At 34.2% G+C, this 16,266-nt stretch overlaps 1 protein-coding gene across 1 annotated transcript; it reads right to left on the reverse strand.

The window, feature by feature from the left end:
• Positions 1-14,557: 14,557 nt before the first annotated feature.
• On the reverse strand, positions 14,558-15,681 carry LOC129946226 (uncharacterized). The gene is made up of 2 exons (XM_056056343.1): positions 15,446-15,681; positions 14,558-15,384 (listed from the first exon to the last, which is right to left on the reverse strand). Exons 1-2 carry the CDS (start codon positions 15,567-15,569, stop codon positions 14,582-14,584), a joined length of 927 nt encoding a protein of 308 aa, XP_055912318.1. The 5' UTR covers positions 15,570-15,681; the 3' UTR covers positions 14,558-14,581.
• Between the last annotated feature and the right edge of the window lie 585 nt (positions 15,682-16,266).

The raw sequence follows: 16,266 nt of genomic DNA on the forward strand, positions 1-16,266 counted from the left end.
ATAAGGGCGGCCTTGAACGCCCCGTCAGAAAAAGTCTTTATTTTTATAGTGGAATACCTACATATGTTTGTAAGGGTGGTTCAAAATGAAGATGGAAATAAGGTTTTACCTATTAGACTTCTGTAGCGATTATGTTGAATTCTCAATTCTCAATCGAAAAAAATGTTTTAAAAGTAAACAATTGTATTTAAAAAAAATAATCAGAGGGAAAGTATTCTAAGAAGCTATTTTACCATTAAACTTTAGTTATATGAAGAAGGGATTTTATTATTTTGAATGCATGGTTATTAATTGGTCTTAACCTCTTGTGATCACCTAAAGTCAATGTCTTTATTTTTTTTTAGTCGAAACCTTTTTTAGTTTGGTAAACAAAATTTATAAATTGTTTACGAAAATAATTGGCATATGGTAAAATATGCTGGATTTCAATATCTGGTTTTGTTCCCGAGATACTTAGGCGTTTTCAATAATGAAAACCAATGACAGCTGTAACTGACGCCTAAGTAAAAAAGCAATTTTTAGTAGCATTTTTAATATCTTAAAATACCGCTTGGATTTTTCTAAGACTATTATTTTATAATAAGAACAATATTTTGCATAGTATGCATTAATTTTAAAGTCAATGGCGCAAAATTGTTTACAACTTATTGTTACAAATTCACTAGTTAGTAATTTGCTTACTATTTAGCAATTTATAAAATTTCAAACTATTCTTTTCGTTTTGCTAACTAATAAATTGCTTAATTTATTTTATTAAAAAAACGATCATCCAAACATGTCTAAAAAGTTAATAACAAACAAAGAACTATTAAATGGAACTATTAATTGGAATTCCCAAACTTTAACTGGGCGATTCTAACCACTGTTCTTATAAGAATAATGAGCGGGTTCAGAAAACATATAGGGACTTCATTTGCCGTCAACTGCATTCTTCTAACGTAAATTTTGATCTAAGCAGCTAGTTAGTCTTTCAAGTGTCATACATTTCAAAGTTGGAACTTTACTTCACTAACCGCTTCCTTCAGTTTATCGTACAAAAACTATCGAAGACATTATTGTCTACAAAACACTTCTCAGGCAAGCTACAAGTCCACCACGATTTTAATTTTGTATTGTAAAGGAATATTGCTTATTATTTTCCAATTTGACAAGAAACCCTTTTAAAAAAAAACATTAAATGGAATGAAACCAATACATAATAAATGCATACCTTAAGCACCGGTATGTACCGCACCATTGGAAAATTGCTGAAGTAATTGTCATACCAAAGCAAGGTAAACCACCTACAGATGTCACGGCTTACAGACCAATATCGCTTATACCAATTATGGAAAATTTTTTTGAAAAACTGCTTCTGAACAGATTTAGCAAAATCATACAAGTAAGAAGGTCAATCCCAAACCATCAGTTTGGCTTTAGAAATAAACATTCCACGATAGACCAAGTTCATAGAATATCGGATGTAAGAGAAAAAGCATTAGAAGAAAAACAAGTATGTTCAGCTATTTTCTTAGATGTTGCTCAAGCTTTTGACAATGTTTGGCATGAGGGACTTGAGTACAAACTGTACTTTGAAATATTAAAATCGTACATCTCAGACCGATTGTTTAGAGTAAGGTACGATCAAGAATACTCGGAATTGAAGAAAATAGAAGCCGGTGTACCACAAGTAAGTGTCCTAGGTCCTACCTTGTATTTACTATACACAAGGGATATTCCAGTTGGTAATCACACCATAATGGCTACTTTTGCAGATGATACCGCAATTTTGGTACCCGACAAATGTGTCTCTAAGGCAGCAGTAAAACTACAAAATGCCGTCCACACAGTGAGAGCTTGGACCGAAAAATGGTGTGGTCAAACTCAATGAAACAAACTCTTCACATACAAACTTTACAAATAAAAAGATAAACAATATTCCAATATTCATTAATAATCAAGCTGTACCCTACGCCAATACGGCCAAATACCTTGGAATGACTTTAGATGCAAAGTTAAAGTGCAAAAGTGCACATCAAAAAGAAAAGAGAAGAACTAAACTTGAAATATAGAAAAATGTACTGGTTACTTGGTAACAACTCTGATTTATCAATCCAAAACAAAATAATGCTGTATAATCAAGTACTAAAGCCGGTTTGGACCTATGGAATCCAATTATGGGGCTGTACAAAGAAAACAAATACCGAAATCATCCAAAAAGTCCAAAACAAAGTCCTTCGTGGAATAGTTAATGCACCTTGGTACATAAGAAAAGACGATCTACATCATGACTTACAAATAGAAATGGTAACAGAAGTTGTTAAAAAATACGCTGTATCGCACAACCAGAGACTACAAAGTCATACTAAATCTGAAATGAAGTCCGTCTTGAATATAAGAAACCATGTTCGGAGATCAAGAAGAACCAAGCCTCATGTGCTTATGGTCTAAAAAAACATGGGAAAGTATTAAAACTCTAAACTTCCCCTTTGCTTTGTGAATGCAAAATTGCAAATATACAAAATATTAACATTTGTGTTTTGAGAACTTTAAATATTTAATTTTGTTTTTAAATTAAATTAAATCGAATATAAGATATAATATGAGTGATATATATCTACATCTTTATATTTTAATACTGGGAAATTTATTTCATTTTGAATTATTGAGTCTTTACCGTACAGCTGATTGCGAAACGTAAAAATCAGTGTGGGCTAACTTTGTAGCTGAAAATTTTACACTACGTCGGAGGGGAAATTTTAACTCATTTTTAGTTGGAAGTAGCCAATCAGATTGACTTTACTACGTAGTGACTACATTAGTGAATGTCCCCATTGTTGAAGCAGTGCAATTCTCGAACAGCATAATCCACACACTTTCATCTCAGGGATTTGCACATTTTCCTAAAACGCTTAAACAATCTAAACCATCTTGGAGCAGTCTACAAGCTAGCGACGTACTTCTTCCAAAATTAGGTCCGCAAAGAAATTACTGTGAATGGTTCTCACTATCGCAAGAAATGAACCTTTAATCATGGAACACAAATTAAGGATATGGAGTTGGAATATATTTGGTTCCAACAGGAATACATTAAAGAATATTTTGATTTTAAACACTATACTTCGCTTTTAAACCTTTGAATTATAAACCAATGAAAAATATTGTAAGGAATTTGTTTTATATCTTTTAAACTGATTCGTATGTCTTGCTTTTATTTTTTGTGAAAATTCACTTCCTAAAAGGGTTTTTTACCCTTCAGGAAGCCGACATTTACGGTAAATTTACGAGAAAGAATTACAAAAATATATATATATTTAATCCAATCCAGCTTAATCCAATGTAATATTTTTGTAAAGATGATTTAAGATTGTGTTTTAGTAGGTTACTGATACAAGTATCCTGCAAATGTATACGTTTTTCAAGTGATATTCTGAATTAGTGTTCCCTAATCTTTATCAGAACCCTTCGGATAGGCTCAAATGTGGTACTTACTTCTCAAGGTATCAAAGTATCTTTACTGTTTTTAAACCACTTTCGCTTCAAATCTGTAATATTAATTTCTATTGCACTGCAATTTTTGTTAAGGGTTTTTCAATTGGCGTGGATAGATTTTGGCGCCCCGTGGCGGTCATTTTTTTTTTGGTAGCATCTATCAAATTTTTTGTTTATTATTCAGTTGCTTATGCCAAATCATCATGGCAAGTTACACAAACAACAAATTCAAATAATAAAACTTGTATTGAATATGAGTGTTGGTTAACGCAAACATCGCCCTTCACAGTTGACTCTTCATGGTTTGGTGGCCAAATTTGAGATGACCGGTTAAGTAAACAATCAGCCAACACCCCTACGTTCAAGGAACGGAAGTTCGGACGAGAACATCGCCGCGGTCCGTAAAGTGTAGGACACGAGGCAGTCTGTTCCTCGCCGTGCACAAGAACTCGGCCTTTTGCTAACTTTAACTTGGCTTATTTTCAAGACTTTAGACAAAGCCGTTTGTAAGCTGACTGGGCTTCGAATCGTTTGGAACTTACTTAAGGTGGCGCTACAGTCCGGGCGGACCTGGGCCTCAACCAACATGCGTCTCCAGCCAGCTCGGTTCCTAGCTAGCTGTCCCCAGTTTCGCACGCCAAGTTGGGTGAGGTCCTCTCCCACCTGCGTGCGCCACCTGAGTCGCGGTCTTCCTCTACTGCGCCGTTCCTCGGGATTGGATTCGAAGACCTTCCGGGCTGGAGCGTTGATGTCCATCCGCTCTACATGACCTAGCCATCTAAGCCGTTGGACTTTAATTCTGCTAACTAGGTCAGTGTCGCTGTACAGCCCGTACAGTTTGTCGTTATATCTCCTCCTCCATTCTCCATCTATGCGTACGGGAGCAAAAATCATCCGAAGAATTTTTCTCTCGAAGCATCCTAAGACGCTCTTAACTTTCTTTGACAAGGTCCAGGCCTGAGCGCCATAAATGAGAACCGGGATAATGAGTGCTTAAAGATGGTGATTTTACATGCTCGAGAGATGACTTTACTTCTCAATTGCCTTCTTAGTCCAAAGAAGCAGCAATTTTGTAAAAGTTATTCTTCACTTGATTTCAGCGCTGGTGTCGTTGTCTATATTAATAGCGGTGCCTAGGTAGACAAAGTCCTTAACTACCTCAAAGTTATAGCTGTCCATGGTGACGTTTTGTCCAAGACGTCGTCGTTCAGTGTCCTTTTTTGATGACAGCATATACTTGGTCTTGCCCTCATTGATCACTAAACCCATCTTCTTCGCTTCCGTCGCAATGCTCAAAAACGCTCCACTGACATCACGCTTTGATCTTCAAATTATGTCAATATCATCTGCGTATCCGAGTAATTGGGTGGACCTTTGGAAGATTGTGCCTCTAGTGTTGACGGTTGAGTTTTGCACAATTCTTTCCAGAACGATGTTGAAGAAGTCGCATGACAGTGCATCGCCTTGTCTAAAACCTTTTTTGACATCAAATGCATCGGTAAGATCTTTTCCGACCTTGATAGAGCAGCGTGCATTCTCCATCGTCACTCTGCACAAACGGATAAGTTTGACAGGGATGCCAAAACTAGACATTGCTCTGTAGAGCTCTTCCCTATAGATGCTGTCATACGCGGCTTTAAAATCGATAAGGAGATGGTGGGTATCGATTTGAAGCTCCTGGGTTTTTTTCCAAGATCTGTCGTAGTGTGAATATTTGACTGATAGTGGACTTTCCTGGTCTGAAGCCACACTGATAAGGACCAATCAGGTTGTTGACGAATGGCTTCAGTCGTTCACATAATACGGCAGAGAGGATCTTATACGCAATGTTAAGGAGACTGATGCCTCTGTAGTTGGCGCAGTTTAGAGGGTCTTCTTTCTCGTTTTCTTTCTTCTTTTCGTTTTTTCGTTTGGAAGAGGACCCCAATTTTGGCCGAAAAATAATCTTAAGTGATAAGGCGCATTTTTTGATGAATGGCTGTGCTAACAAGCAAAACGAAGCTAGTGAGGTGGTTGTGGTCACCGTCAACAGCGCTACATAGCGATGATAACTAATTTTGTATGGCCCAAATTGAAGCATATCGACCTTGACGAACGAGCCAGTCAGCAAACGCCATTCCATTCCATTTGATCACCTACCCGCCCTAATTGAAAAATCCTATACTAGTCTAAATTTTTCGGGAACGTTGTGTTGAATTTTCAACATTTCGGAATTTAAAAAATAATACAAAAATACATACAAAATCTTTTAGCATTCCAAGCACTTATTGTTACTGAAGTACACGAATTGTCAAAACCCACTTAATTTGGTAGCTGCAAAACATTATGTTCTATCACATCTCAGTAGCCCGAGTTTCAGAAGGTAATATATGTACATATTGTTTTACTATAGTAAAATGTTAAAACTTTACCTCTTATTATTTTAGTAGATTAAAAGAATGCTTTTGTTTGGAATTTACCTGCTAACGTTTTTGTGACTTGCCTCTTATAAAGTTTAACATATGTTGAATGATTTTACTGAATTTCTAATTTAAAATTAAATTAAAAAAAAAAAGAATCTAAAAACGAGTCAACTTAAATAATTGATAAAGCTTATCTTCTAAACACACAATTAATAGAAGTTTTGAGAATATACATACATAGGTACTCATAAAATTGCCCAGTTGTTCTAATTATAATTTGGTATAATATTCATTCATACCATCAAGAGGATCACATCTTTCATTGGTACATTATTCATTGTTAACAATGTTAACCCTTTTAATGAACGATTTTTCATAACGATGGTTATCTATATGACCTTAAAGCTTAAGGGTGTTGAGCTCGTATCTCATTTACCTACATAGAATGCAAATCAAGGGTAAACCGGTCAGATTCAAATAAAAAATCCCTGCCACATAAACGAAGTATGTACCTCGATTTATAGATATGCATTAAATATTATAGTTTCATATTTTAAAGGGATGTTTTTTTGTTTATTTAGAAGTTAAGTCAGAAAGAATACAAATGTGAAATACAAACCATTACATAATTGTAAGGCAATTGAAGAAATTTCATTACTAGCTTTAGTAGTTTGTTATCGATGTGGGTTAGGTACAAAAATACACTCTTTTCAAATCCATTTCGGGTATGAGCCAGGGAATGATGTGAGGCACTGATGCTAGTTTTCTAAAAATCAAAAACACATACCTCTTTATAAAAAAATGTCCATTTTACGGTAGCAACTTACCGAATTTAGAACAAATGATTATCAACAATAGCAAAATTCAAATATTTTGGAATAATATAATGTAGCTATATTTTGTTGATTATTAGGAGGACTTAAATGCAAACTTTAAATGGATTTGAATTTGCACTTTGTTGAATTCGTATATGAAAGCATCTCTGTAGGCTAATGTATAAATATTGTTTTTATCAATAGTTAAGTTTTAACATATTCATCATTTTTTTCGGTTTCTTCTCTCTTTCTGATTTTCTAACACACTGCAATGAAGTTGACGTTACAGACAAATCTTCAAGATTGCATTCAAAATATTTGTCTGATTTATGATCAGGTCTGGTTAGATTCTTCTCTTCGACAGGAATTTCAATCTAGATTTTCTTCAATTAATCTTGAAATATAGAAAGTCTTGTATGACAACGGTCTTCAACTTGCTTTCGACTAAATTATTTTCTATTCCTCAAACTACACCTACCTAAAGATCTGTTTCTTGGTGGAATAAAGAATTAGCTATGCTTGGAGCCGAAAAGGTCAGAACCTGGCGGTCTTTTAAAAAAAGTCGCAACCACGTCAACTTATTAGCATACAAAAAAAATTATGCTAAGTTTAGAAAACTTTTGAGAACAAGTAAAACAAAATCCTTTGAAGAGTTCATTAGTAGGATTAACCCTAACTTCCCAATAAATCAAGTATGGCAAAACATTCGTACATTGACAGGGAGTTCCAAAACCACCTTCTCTAATACAATAAAAACACACAATAGCTTTGCCATAACCCCTGAACAATAATCAAATGCTTTTGCTGAGACATGGTCTCCTAATTCTAAAAACTCAAACTGCAGCAAAACGAATTGAAGTCAAAATCACTTCTCTTGAATAGGAAAGTTGCTTGAGTATAGTCAAAGAAAAGGCCCCGGTCGGGATAGAGTACCATACCCTATGATCAAAAACCTTCCAAAATTCACTAAACTTGGACTCCTTAACCTTTGCAATAAAATAAAATTTACAATAAAAGCTGGGAAACAGCTCCAACCATCCCTATTTTAAAACCAAACAAAGATATCGACATTATTTGTAGCTATCGGCCAATATCTTTACTGCCTTGTATTTCTAAGGTACTTGAAAAAATGTTTGCCCATCGAAACTTGTGGTTAACTGAATTTAAAAAAGTCTTAGGCAGCACGGCGGCGCGGCGCACTACAGCGCTAATTGGATCTCAGGCTAGGTTGCCTTGAGATCGCCATATCTACCTTAACAAGTTGCGTTTAAGACCATAAGAGGTTGTATAGACGCCCTTCTTCAGCTTGATTATGTAATCTTTAACGCTTTATCCGCTGAGTGGGGTGGTACTTGCCCGCAACTTCGGAGGTTGGGTATTCGATTCCGTGTCTGGGCAATTTTTGTATATATATATATACGCATATGTACATATTAATTAATTGCTGCATATGAAGAATCGGTGTTCTTGAATTCTTGGAAAAATCAATTATAATTGACTAATTGTCCGTCGGCTGTGCAATTCTTTGATTTCGTGCAGAATATGTACACGCTTTTCTTAACCAGTACAGAACGTTACCGAATTCTGATTGAAAAATTATCGGAGAAGAAAACCGGGCCGTTTGTTGTCTAGAAAAGTCTCAGCAACATTTGTTAGTCTTATCGAGCTGAAGCTACGGAAACCTTAGTCGACGGCTATTCGGAAATCGAGCAAAAAGACATTATGAAAAATAAAGCAAAGCACCTTCTACAGAAGATGAGTGATCTCAAAATCGCATTGTTTGCGACATTCTCAACATTTTGATACGATATCTTGGAACGATTCAACGCTACAAACAAGATGTTGCTAGACCCGACAATGATTCTTGAATCGGCAATGCGTGCACTAGAATCATTGAAATCATTCGCGGAATCCAAACGAAACTATTTTGATAAATACGAGGAAGCAGGCAAAAAAAATTCCATACCGATGTATATGTACAATCACGAACCCGCACCAGAACGAGTTTATAGGTTCGATTAACAAAATTATCTTCGTTTTGCTTTCATAAATTCCTTGAATTTGTTTCTGTTTTAAAAACGTTTTCCCATAGATCTTCAAATCGAATTTTCTTTTCGGGTTGAGGAACGAATCCCGAAAATCGTAATCTTGAAAAACTAAAATCCCGAAAAACCAAAGTCCCGGAAAGCCAAAATTCCAAAGTCTAAAAAAATAATACAAGATGAAAAATTTGCGCAAATTATTATCTTTCGGGATTCCTTTTTTTGTGTTATTGTATTTGTAATAATGCTCATTTTTGGAACAAAGATTGCATATTATTTGTTATATAAATAGTAAATTAAGTTGCTTTCTTAGTAAAAATGATTTTAATACAAGTTAATATATGAGAATATTACAATCAGCCCCGTCAAGAGGGGGAAAAGAGAAGGGGACCCCCCCAGGGGCCCAGGGTTTTCTAGGGCCTCGTAAAATTTAAAGCAATGCGGAGTGTTTTTTTTTCAATATACTTTATATTCATCATCAACATAGCCATTCCCACTAATTTTTAGGGACCCACAAATTTAAAATCATTCATGCTTTCGCAATTGGGCCCCAGTTTGCATGTTATCTAACAATCTATATCTGAACTATTGAAAGAAACTTAAAATTAATTGTTTCGCTTTTCTTTTTTAATTTAACGTAAATTTCAAATTTATATTATTTTGAAAATTTTTAACGTTAAATAAGGGGCTCGGCAAGTTAACACAAAAAACAAATATTTATTGCGGTTTCTGTTTTTCTAAAGTTTCTTTTCTTCTATTTTTGTTTCTGCTGGGAATGAAATTTTTGATTCGGTTTCGGGGGACCGGAAAATCCCACGCAAACGCTTTTAAGTTGTGGTTTCCGTAATATTAATTAATTTATATTTTGTGTGGAGTCGACTCAGCGGAATTTTGTACTACCGCAATCACATTTGTGTGTGGTGTTAAAAAGTGTTTCAACTTGTTTAGCAGCAGTGCCCAAAGTTGGTAAAATATGTTTTCGGATCCTTCACAAACTTCCCGATACAAGATGGTCAGCTGAAATTGAGGCAATGAAACCATTTGCATCATCTAAAAACCTTAGAACATCATCAGAAGTCTTAAGTGATATAAATTTAACTGCTGAAGTTTGAAGAGATGTAAATGGCGTTTCAAAATACATGCACAAATTTCAATGCGTCCTGATGTCTTCGATTTGGTGCAAAGCTCCTAGCGCTATAAATGAAAGAAGTATCATTCTTTGAGTCAGAAACATAACTATTGACGTTGAAATTCGAAATTCGAAATCACGACAGCTCGTTCTCCGATTTCAACATTATTCGAAAGGGATGGGATCAAATTGTATCTGAATGGCTGGGTTTAATCTCAGACAGATAGGGTATCCGGATACCTTTTTTGTTAGTGTTGTACGTGTAAAATAACAGCTGAACAAAAACAGCTTATATGTCAAAAAATGAATCCAAAGGTATCCAAGAATGTTTGGGGTATATAGGTATCTCACAGAACAGCTGATTCAATAAATGATTCAATTTCAAGAAACTTGAAAATTGATTTCAGCTTTTTGTATATGTTGGTTAACAAAAAGATACAAAATGTTAGTTGAAGTTGTATTTGAGGAACACTGTGAAAATACTTTAATATAAAGAAAAACAGTAAATAGTATTTAATGTAAACCTTTTAAAATACATTGGTTTTCTTTAAGAAAAAATTTTAAATACTTTCCGGGGGCCCGAGATCTTTCCATCCCGAGCCCGGAATACCTCTCGACGACCCTGATTACAATGGTTAAGCACAAACACCATATTTTTTCATCGCGTTTGTATATTCCTTTTACATCATTGATCTGTTAGAAATTTCATTCCAGTATTCACCCATTTCAGTTTTCTTCCAGGCACATTTCGTCGCTTTAATCCAGAACTAGCCTAAGTCCAAAATTTCGAATTTAAGTTTTTTTTAATGAGAAGAAAGCCAGTTGCATTCTACGCGTGCCTGTGTGATGATCGTGTTCATACGTGCAGTCGTTCGCTCACAGTTTTAATTGTACGATATAAGCCTACATATGTCCTAAGCCTTTTTTTACTGTGCAGAACTAATCTATGTCCACTTTATGGACTTGGGTTTTTTGAGCTTTAAAAAAATTATAGCCTAAGTCTACAGTAAGGACTAAGGACACAGTTTAGTATTGCACAAAGAAAATTAATAATGTGTCTTCCTTTTTGCATTATATTTGTAGTGACTTAGGATAGTTGTCCCAGTTCGTGAAGTGTTAAGGTTAAGTTCGTTAATTTTAATAAGATGTTTAACAGCATGTCAAGATCCTAAAAGATGCTTAGCCTCGTCTTAAAACGACGGGGTGATACAGGTTTGTATTATTTGAAATAAAATAAGTGTGTAATTTATTCTTTATAACGTACGAGTATTTTGTGTAAAAAAAATATTTTAAAAATATAAAACAACTTTTTACAAGTATAGAATACAAATTTTAATCTATTTATTATAACTTGTCTTAAATATATTAAAACATTCTTTTGAAGTAATGACGGAACCAGAACCATTAGTACAAGTTACAGAAGAATCTGCAATAGATGAGCTCAGTTCTGGAAACCAACATGAACATGGTACAATAATTGAAATGGTATAATTTTATTTTAAGTTTAAAAAAAATTCTTATTTTGTAAATACTGACGAGGGCGACGCTCTTGAAACAGATGATGGTTCTGATTATTGCCCTTCGAATAGTTTTTCCTCATCTAATAATAATGACAATGATGCAAGCGAACATAATCCAACAAACAATGAAAACAACTCAGTTAGCATTTCTAGTGAAGACTTCACAAGCCATCAACATACCACGAATGAGGAAAACGCAGTTCAAAACTCCAGAGAAGTAGGAGACGTCATAGTTCCAGGTGAGTCAAATTCTACGGTTTCGAGAAAGCGCGTTCGCAAAGAGGCGGAATGGACTCGAAACAAACGAAAAGCTTTGAGAAACAGTGGGCAAAAATGCGTTAATTTTAAAAACGAAATAGTTTGCGAACGAAAAATGAATCCCCCCTGCAGTGAAAAATGTAGGCTGAAATGCCAACTTAAAATCGAAGAAGCTTGTAGACAACAGATTTTCGATGAATTTTGGAAAATGGGAGATATAAATCGGCAGAGAGATTATATTTCAAAATACGTTGACGTTCAGCAAAAAAAAAAGAGAACGGGTAAGGCCAACGACTACAGGTAATAAAGAAAACTTCGAAAGTAGAAGAAATCTCTCGTATTATTACTATATGCCAACGCTACAGACTGATCAAAAAATTAAAGTGTGCCAAACATTTTTTATAAATATACTATCTATAAGCCATCAAATGGTTAAAACTGTGGTAAATAAAACTTTTAAAAATGGAATCACTGTAGTAGATGAGACAAGCGCGGACGCGTAAATCTGAACTCTCGTCTTCCGAGTTCCGTAAAAAAGCATTCAAAGAGTAGAAAGCCATTACTGCAGATCCAACACACAAAGAGAGTATTTGCCAACTGGACTGAATATAACAAAACTGCATGAAATGTACAAAAAGAAAACAAACGTCCGTCAAAAGGCATCCTTATCCATGTATCGCCAAATTTGTATGAATGTGTTTAATTTATCATTCCATGTACCCAGAAAAGACCAATTCGATCTGTGCAACAAATTTAAAAACTAACATGACGAAGAAAAAGAAAGTATGGACGAAATTATGACGAATCATCTTAAAGCTAAAGAACTGGCAAGAAACGAGAAAAACAAAGATAATCTCCGATCTGAAAGTTTTCCTGATTTCTGCGTTGCTCCTTTTGACCTGCAAAAAGCACTTCTGTCGCCAAAATCTGAAATCTCACAGTTTTATTACAGACGCAAACTGTCTACTTATAATCTAACTGTTTATAACATTGGTTCCCGTCAAGGTTTTTGCTTTATGTGGCATGAAGGATGAAGCTATAGCATCGAGCTTGTGAAATAGGAAGCTGTGTGCTCTCTTTCATAGAAACCAAAGTTGCTGAAGGGAAAAAAGTTTTAGTTTTTATTCCGACAACTGCAGCGGACAAAATCGAAACCGGTTCTTGTTTTGTTTGTACCTGCATTGCACAGCCAAATACAAGATAGAAATAGGGCACAGTTTGCTAGAGCCTGGTCACACACAAAACGAAGGCGACTCGATGCATAGTGTGATCGAAAGAGCCACCAAAAATATTCCAATTTACTTTCCGGACCAGTGATATAATGTTGCGCGAACTGCTTGCAAGACTTAGCCTTATATAGTTAAAGAAATTGAGTTAGAAAAGTAAAATTTCACATATTGTTTATTTTTGGTAAAAATTTCCAGAGAAGCTTCTAGTTTTCCACAATATTAGCTAAATCAGCAAAATATTTAAATGAAATTTTCTTGATGTATGAGCTTTAAGTAAATTTTGTTCGAATATTTTTGTAAGATAAAGAATGAGTACTAAAAAAATTGTTTAAAATACATTTTAACATTGGAGTATTTTTATGTATAAGAATACAAATTATAACTAAGATAAGTATATGTTGACAAAATTTTTATTTTTGGTGTCAAAAGTGCATAGTAACCAAAGCATTATGGAAAAGGGAGGATGATACATTTCTAAGATGATACAGTAGTTTGGCTGGAAAATTTACAACTCTGTATAAAATGTTGTATTTTATTTGTTATTATAGTCCCATTTGCTAAAAAAGCAAGCATTTTTAGTCATTCGGAAATTTGAATTTTTGGAATTTTGGCTTTTCGGTATTGTGTCCGTCTCCCTTTATTTTCTTTAATACAAAATTTTATTGACCATGTGATCCTGAGCTCACAACCTATAACTTGCATGCAATAATGATTGAAATAAGTTAAGGATAGGTCAAGTCTTTTCCGTTGCTTTCGGCAGTGGTAATAGAAAGGTCAAGCCAAGCTTTTCAACAATTAAAAATTACAAGTTTTGTTTGAGAAATTCTAATGCTTTAGTTTTAGTTTTTAGGTGAAGTGCCCTCGCAAGTATTGATAATAAGTAATTTCTTGTTAATTAAATAAATGTTAAAAATAAATTATAGCTTTGTATCCAATTGATGCAAGGATTATTTTGATCAGTTTAATGACAATTTGAAAAAGTTGCAGTAATGTGAATCCCTCTAAAATTCGAAAACACCTTATTTTAATAAGTTTTCATAGTCGAAGGATAATCTAATAATAAATTAAGTCTATAAAGTAAGGAAACCATTTTTTTCAATAACCAAATCCTTTCAAATCTTCCTTTCAGACCAAAAAATGTCTGTACAATGTATTCTATCGTACTTTGGTCCCTTCTTTCCCAGGTCATCGATGATTATTTATCAAATGCTTTTTAATGACTGGCAGCATGGCTTTTGTAGCAATATGTCCACTGGTGATCTGATGGTTTATCTCACCAAACAGTGAAACACATTCCTACATCGTTTTGGAGAAAGTAAGAATATTGCACTTTTTCTTCTTTGGATTAGAAATTACTTTCGGACCTTTTAATACCAGTAGACTGAGAAACAGAACATAAATGCTGGTGTGCCCCAGGGCTCTGTTCTTTCTTCGACACTCTTTTTAATTTGTATTAATGATCTTCTTTCTAAAATTTCTAATCCACTTACGCGCTTTCCTGATGATAGTGCCCTCAGTTTTTATATTCGTTTTAATTTATGTTAATGATATTCATAACATGAGTTTAAGAATAATTCGGCAAGAGCAGATTAATTGTGGCTGGAAGAAAAACGCTGATTTTGAGAAACAAATCATATGCAACTTACAAAAATACCTAACAAATTAAAGTCAATTAAAAAGCACTTCAGACATAAATTTAAAATATTTATTTATTTCTATGTAAAAAGCAAATTCATTATTTCTCTTTTAACAGCTTTCTTTTTGTCAGTCTGCATTTGACGCAACGTTGCTGTTACTAATTCCCCAAAAATAGTATCTTCACACCTCAAGTTGTCCGTTTTTGGACTGGATATCGGTTTGTCTACACTATTTGGAAGTGTTTCTTTTGAATTTGTGGTTGAAGAGATGTTTTCTGTTTTACAAATTTTGTCTAGCTCTGGGACTTTTTCTTCCGGTTTAACTTTAACCTTATTATATTTTACGTCATCTTTCAAGACAGTATTCTGTTCATCTTTCGTATCTGTAGGTGTCTTTGACGCTGGTTCCGCACACTTTGCAGTCGAAGCTGGAACTTCTATAAACAATTCTACTTGTTGTTGCTTATCTTCATTTCTTGAAGATCCTTCATCTTCTTCCATGGGCTTAGAAGTATTCGAGTACTCATCCACATAAATCGGTTCTACATATACATTTTGATTGACTTCTTCTGAAGAACCAAACGGAATTTGAGCCAATTCCCTGTGACTTTCGTCGTCCAATTCTAGTTCAATGAATTCTGAAGTAGAGTCATCATCACTAGCAGCTTCAAGGTCTCTTATTGTTATATTAAACTCTGGCTCGGAGCTGTACTGATTGTTTTCCTTAGAATATTTTTCAAAAGCTTCAAGGTTTATGTGATTCGAAAGAAAGGACATTTCAGTTAGATACTTGAATGTAGTGCGGTTTCCTTTCAAAACAGAAGAGTATTCTGTCATGAATCTACTTCGTAATAGATGCCACCGGCTTTTAACAAAGCTAACTGCAAAAAATAAACATGAATGAAGCAATAAATTTGATAATAAAGAGTTGGTTTTCAATACCATCAGTTTTAAGAATATCAGCCACTTCCTTCCATTGATGAGCTCGTCCAGGAAAATCATTGCATCTGGTGTAGAGTATTGGCCTCCTTTGGACAAGTTCGATGATACTTAAATTTGTATCCATTTGTGTTATGTTCAAATTTATTTAATTTCATGGAAATTATAAAAAACTTTATAGTTTAAATGTTAAATCAAACACAAACATTTGTAAACAATGAATCTTGATGTTTGTTATATTTTTTTAAACGGGAAGCTGTCAGTGAGAAAAGTCAAAATAAAAATATCAGAAATAAAACGAGAATAGCACACAACGGGCTCAAATGGAAATAGAAAACTTAAGGGTGAGTGCTAACCGCTGTTTGAATTTTCAAAAAATTGTTTTTAGATTTAAAAGCGATTATGAAATTAAAATGTGTATACTTTGTTAACAAAAGACTACTTTATTTAGACCCGAAAATTTGCTAAGGGTTATTTTTAAGTTTTTCTGTGATGAATGAACCGATTGAAATAAGCATCAAATTTTGTATTTAATTTATTCGAGACATAATCTTTCCACTAAAGGCCTTCTATTTTGTGTGTGTACCCACCTGACAGTTCTGCTTTTAAAGATCAACTCTTGTCTTAAATGAGCACAAAATTTGTAAATATGTACATACATTTTACGTTAAGGGGTTAGTAGCCATAATTTACAGAAAATGGCCAAGAATGTTTCCCTGGGGAACACCAGAGTGAGCAACAAAATATTCTGAAAAACAATTTATAAATTTTACTTGGTTAGAGAAAAATGGTGGAAAACGAAGAGCATTGTATATATATTTTCT

The sequence above is a fragment of the Eupeodes corollae genome, chromosome 2, assembly GCF_945859685.1.
Source record: "Eupeodes corollae chromosome 2, idEupCoro1.1, whole genome shotgun sequence".
Lineage (NCBI taxonomy): Eukaryota > Metazoa > Arthropoda > Insecta > Diptera > Syrphidae > Eupeodes > Eupeodes corollae.

Excerpts from the sequence above, each read along its gene's own strand:
- LOC129946226 (XM_056056343.1), bottom strand. The coding sequence starts at position 15,569 with ATGGATACAAATTTAAGTATCATCGAACTTGTCCAAAGGAGGCCAATA. Across the intron at positions 15,385-15,445 it reads TGATATTCTTAAAACTGATG|TTAGCTTTGTTAAAAGCCGG; the intron begins GTATTGAAAACC and ends TATTTTTTGCAG.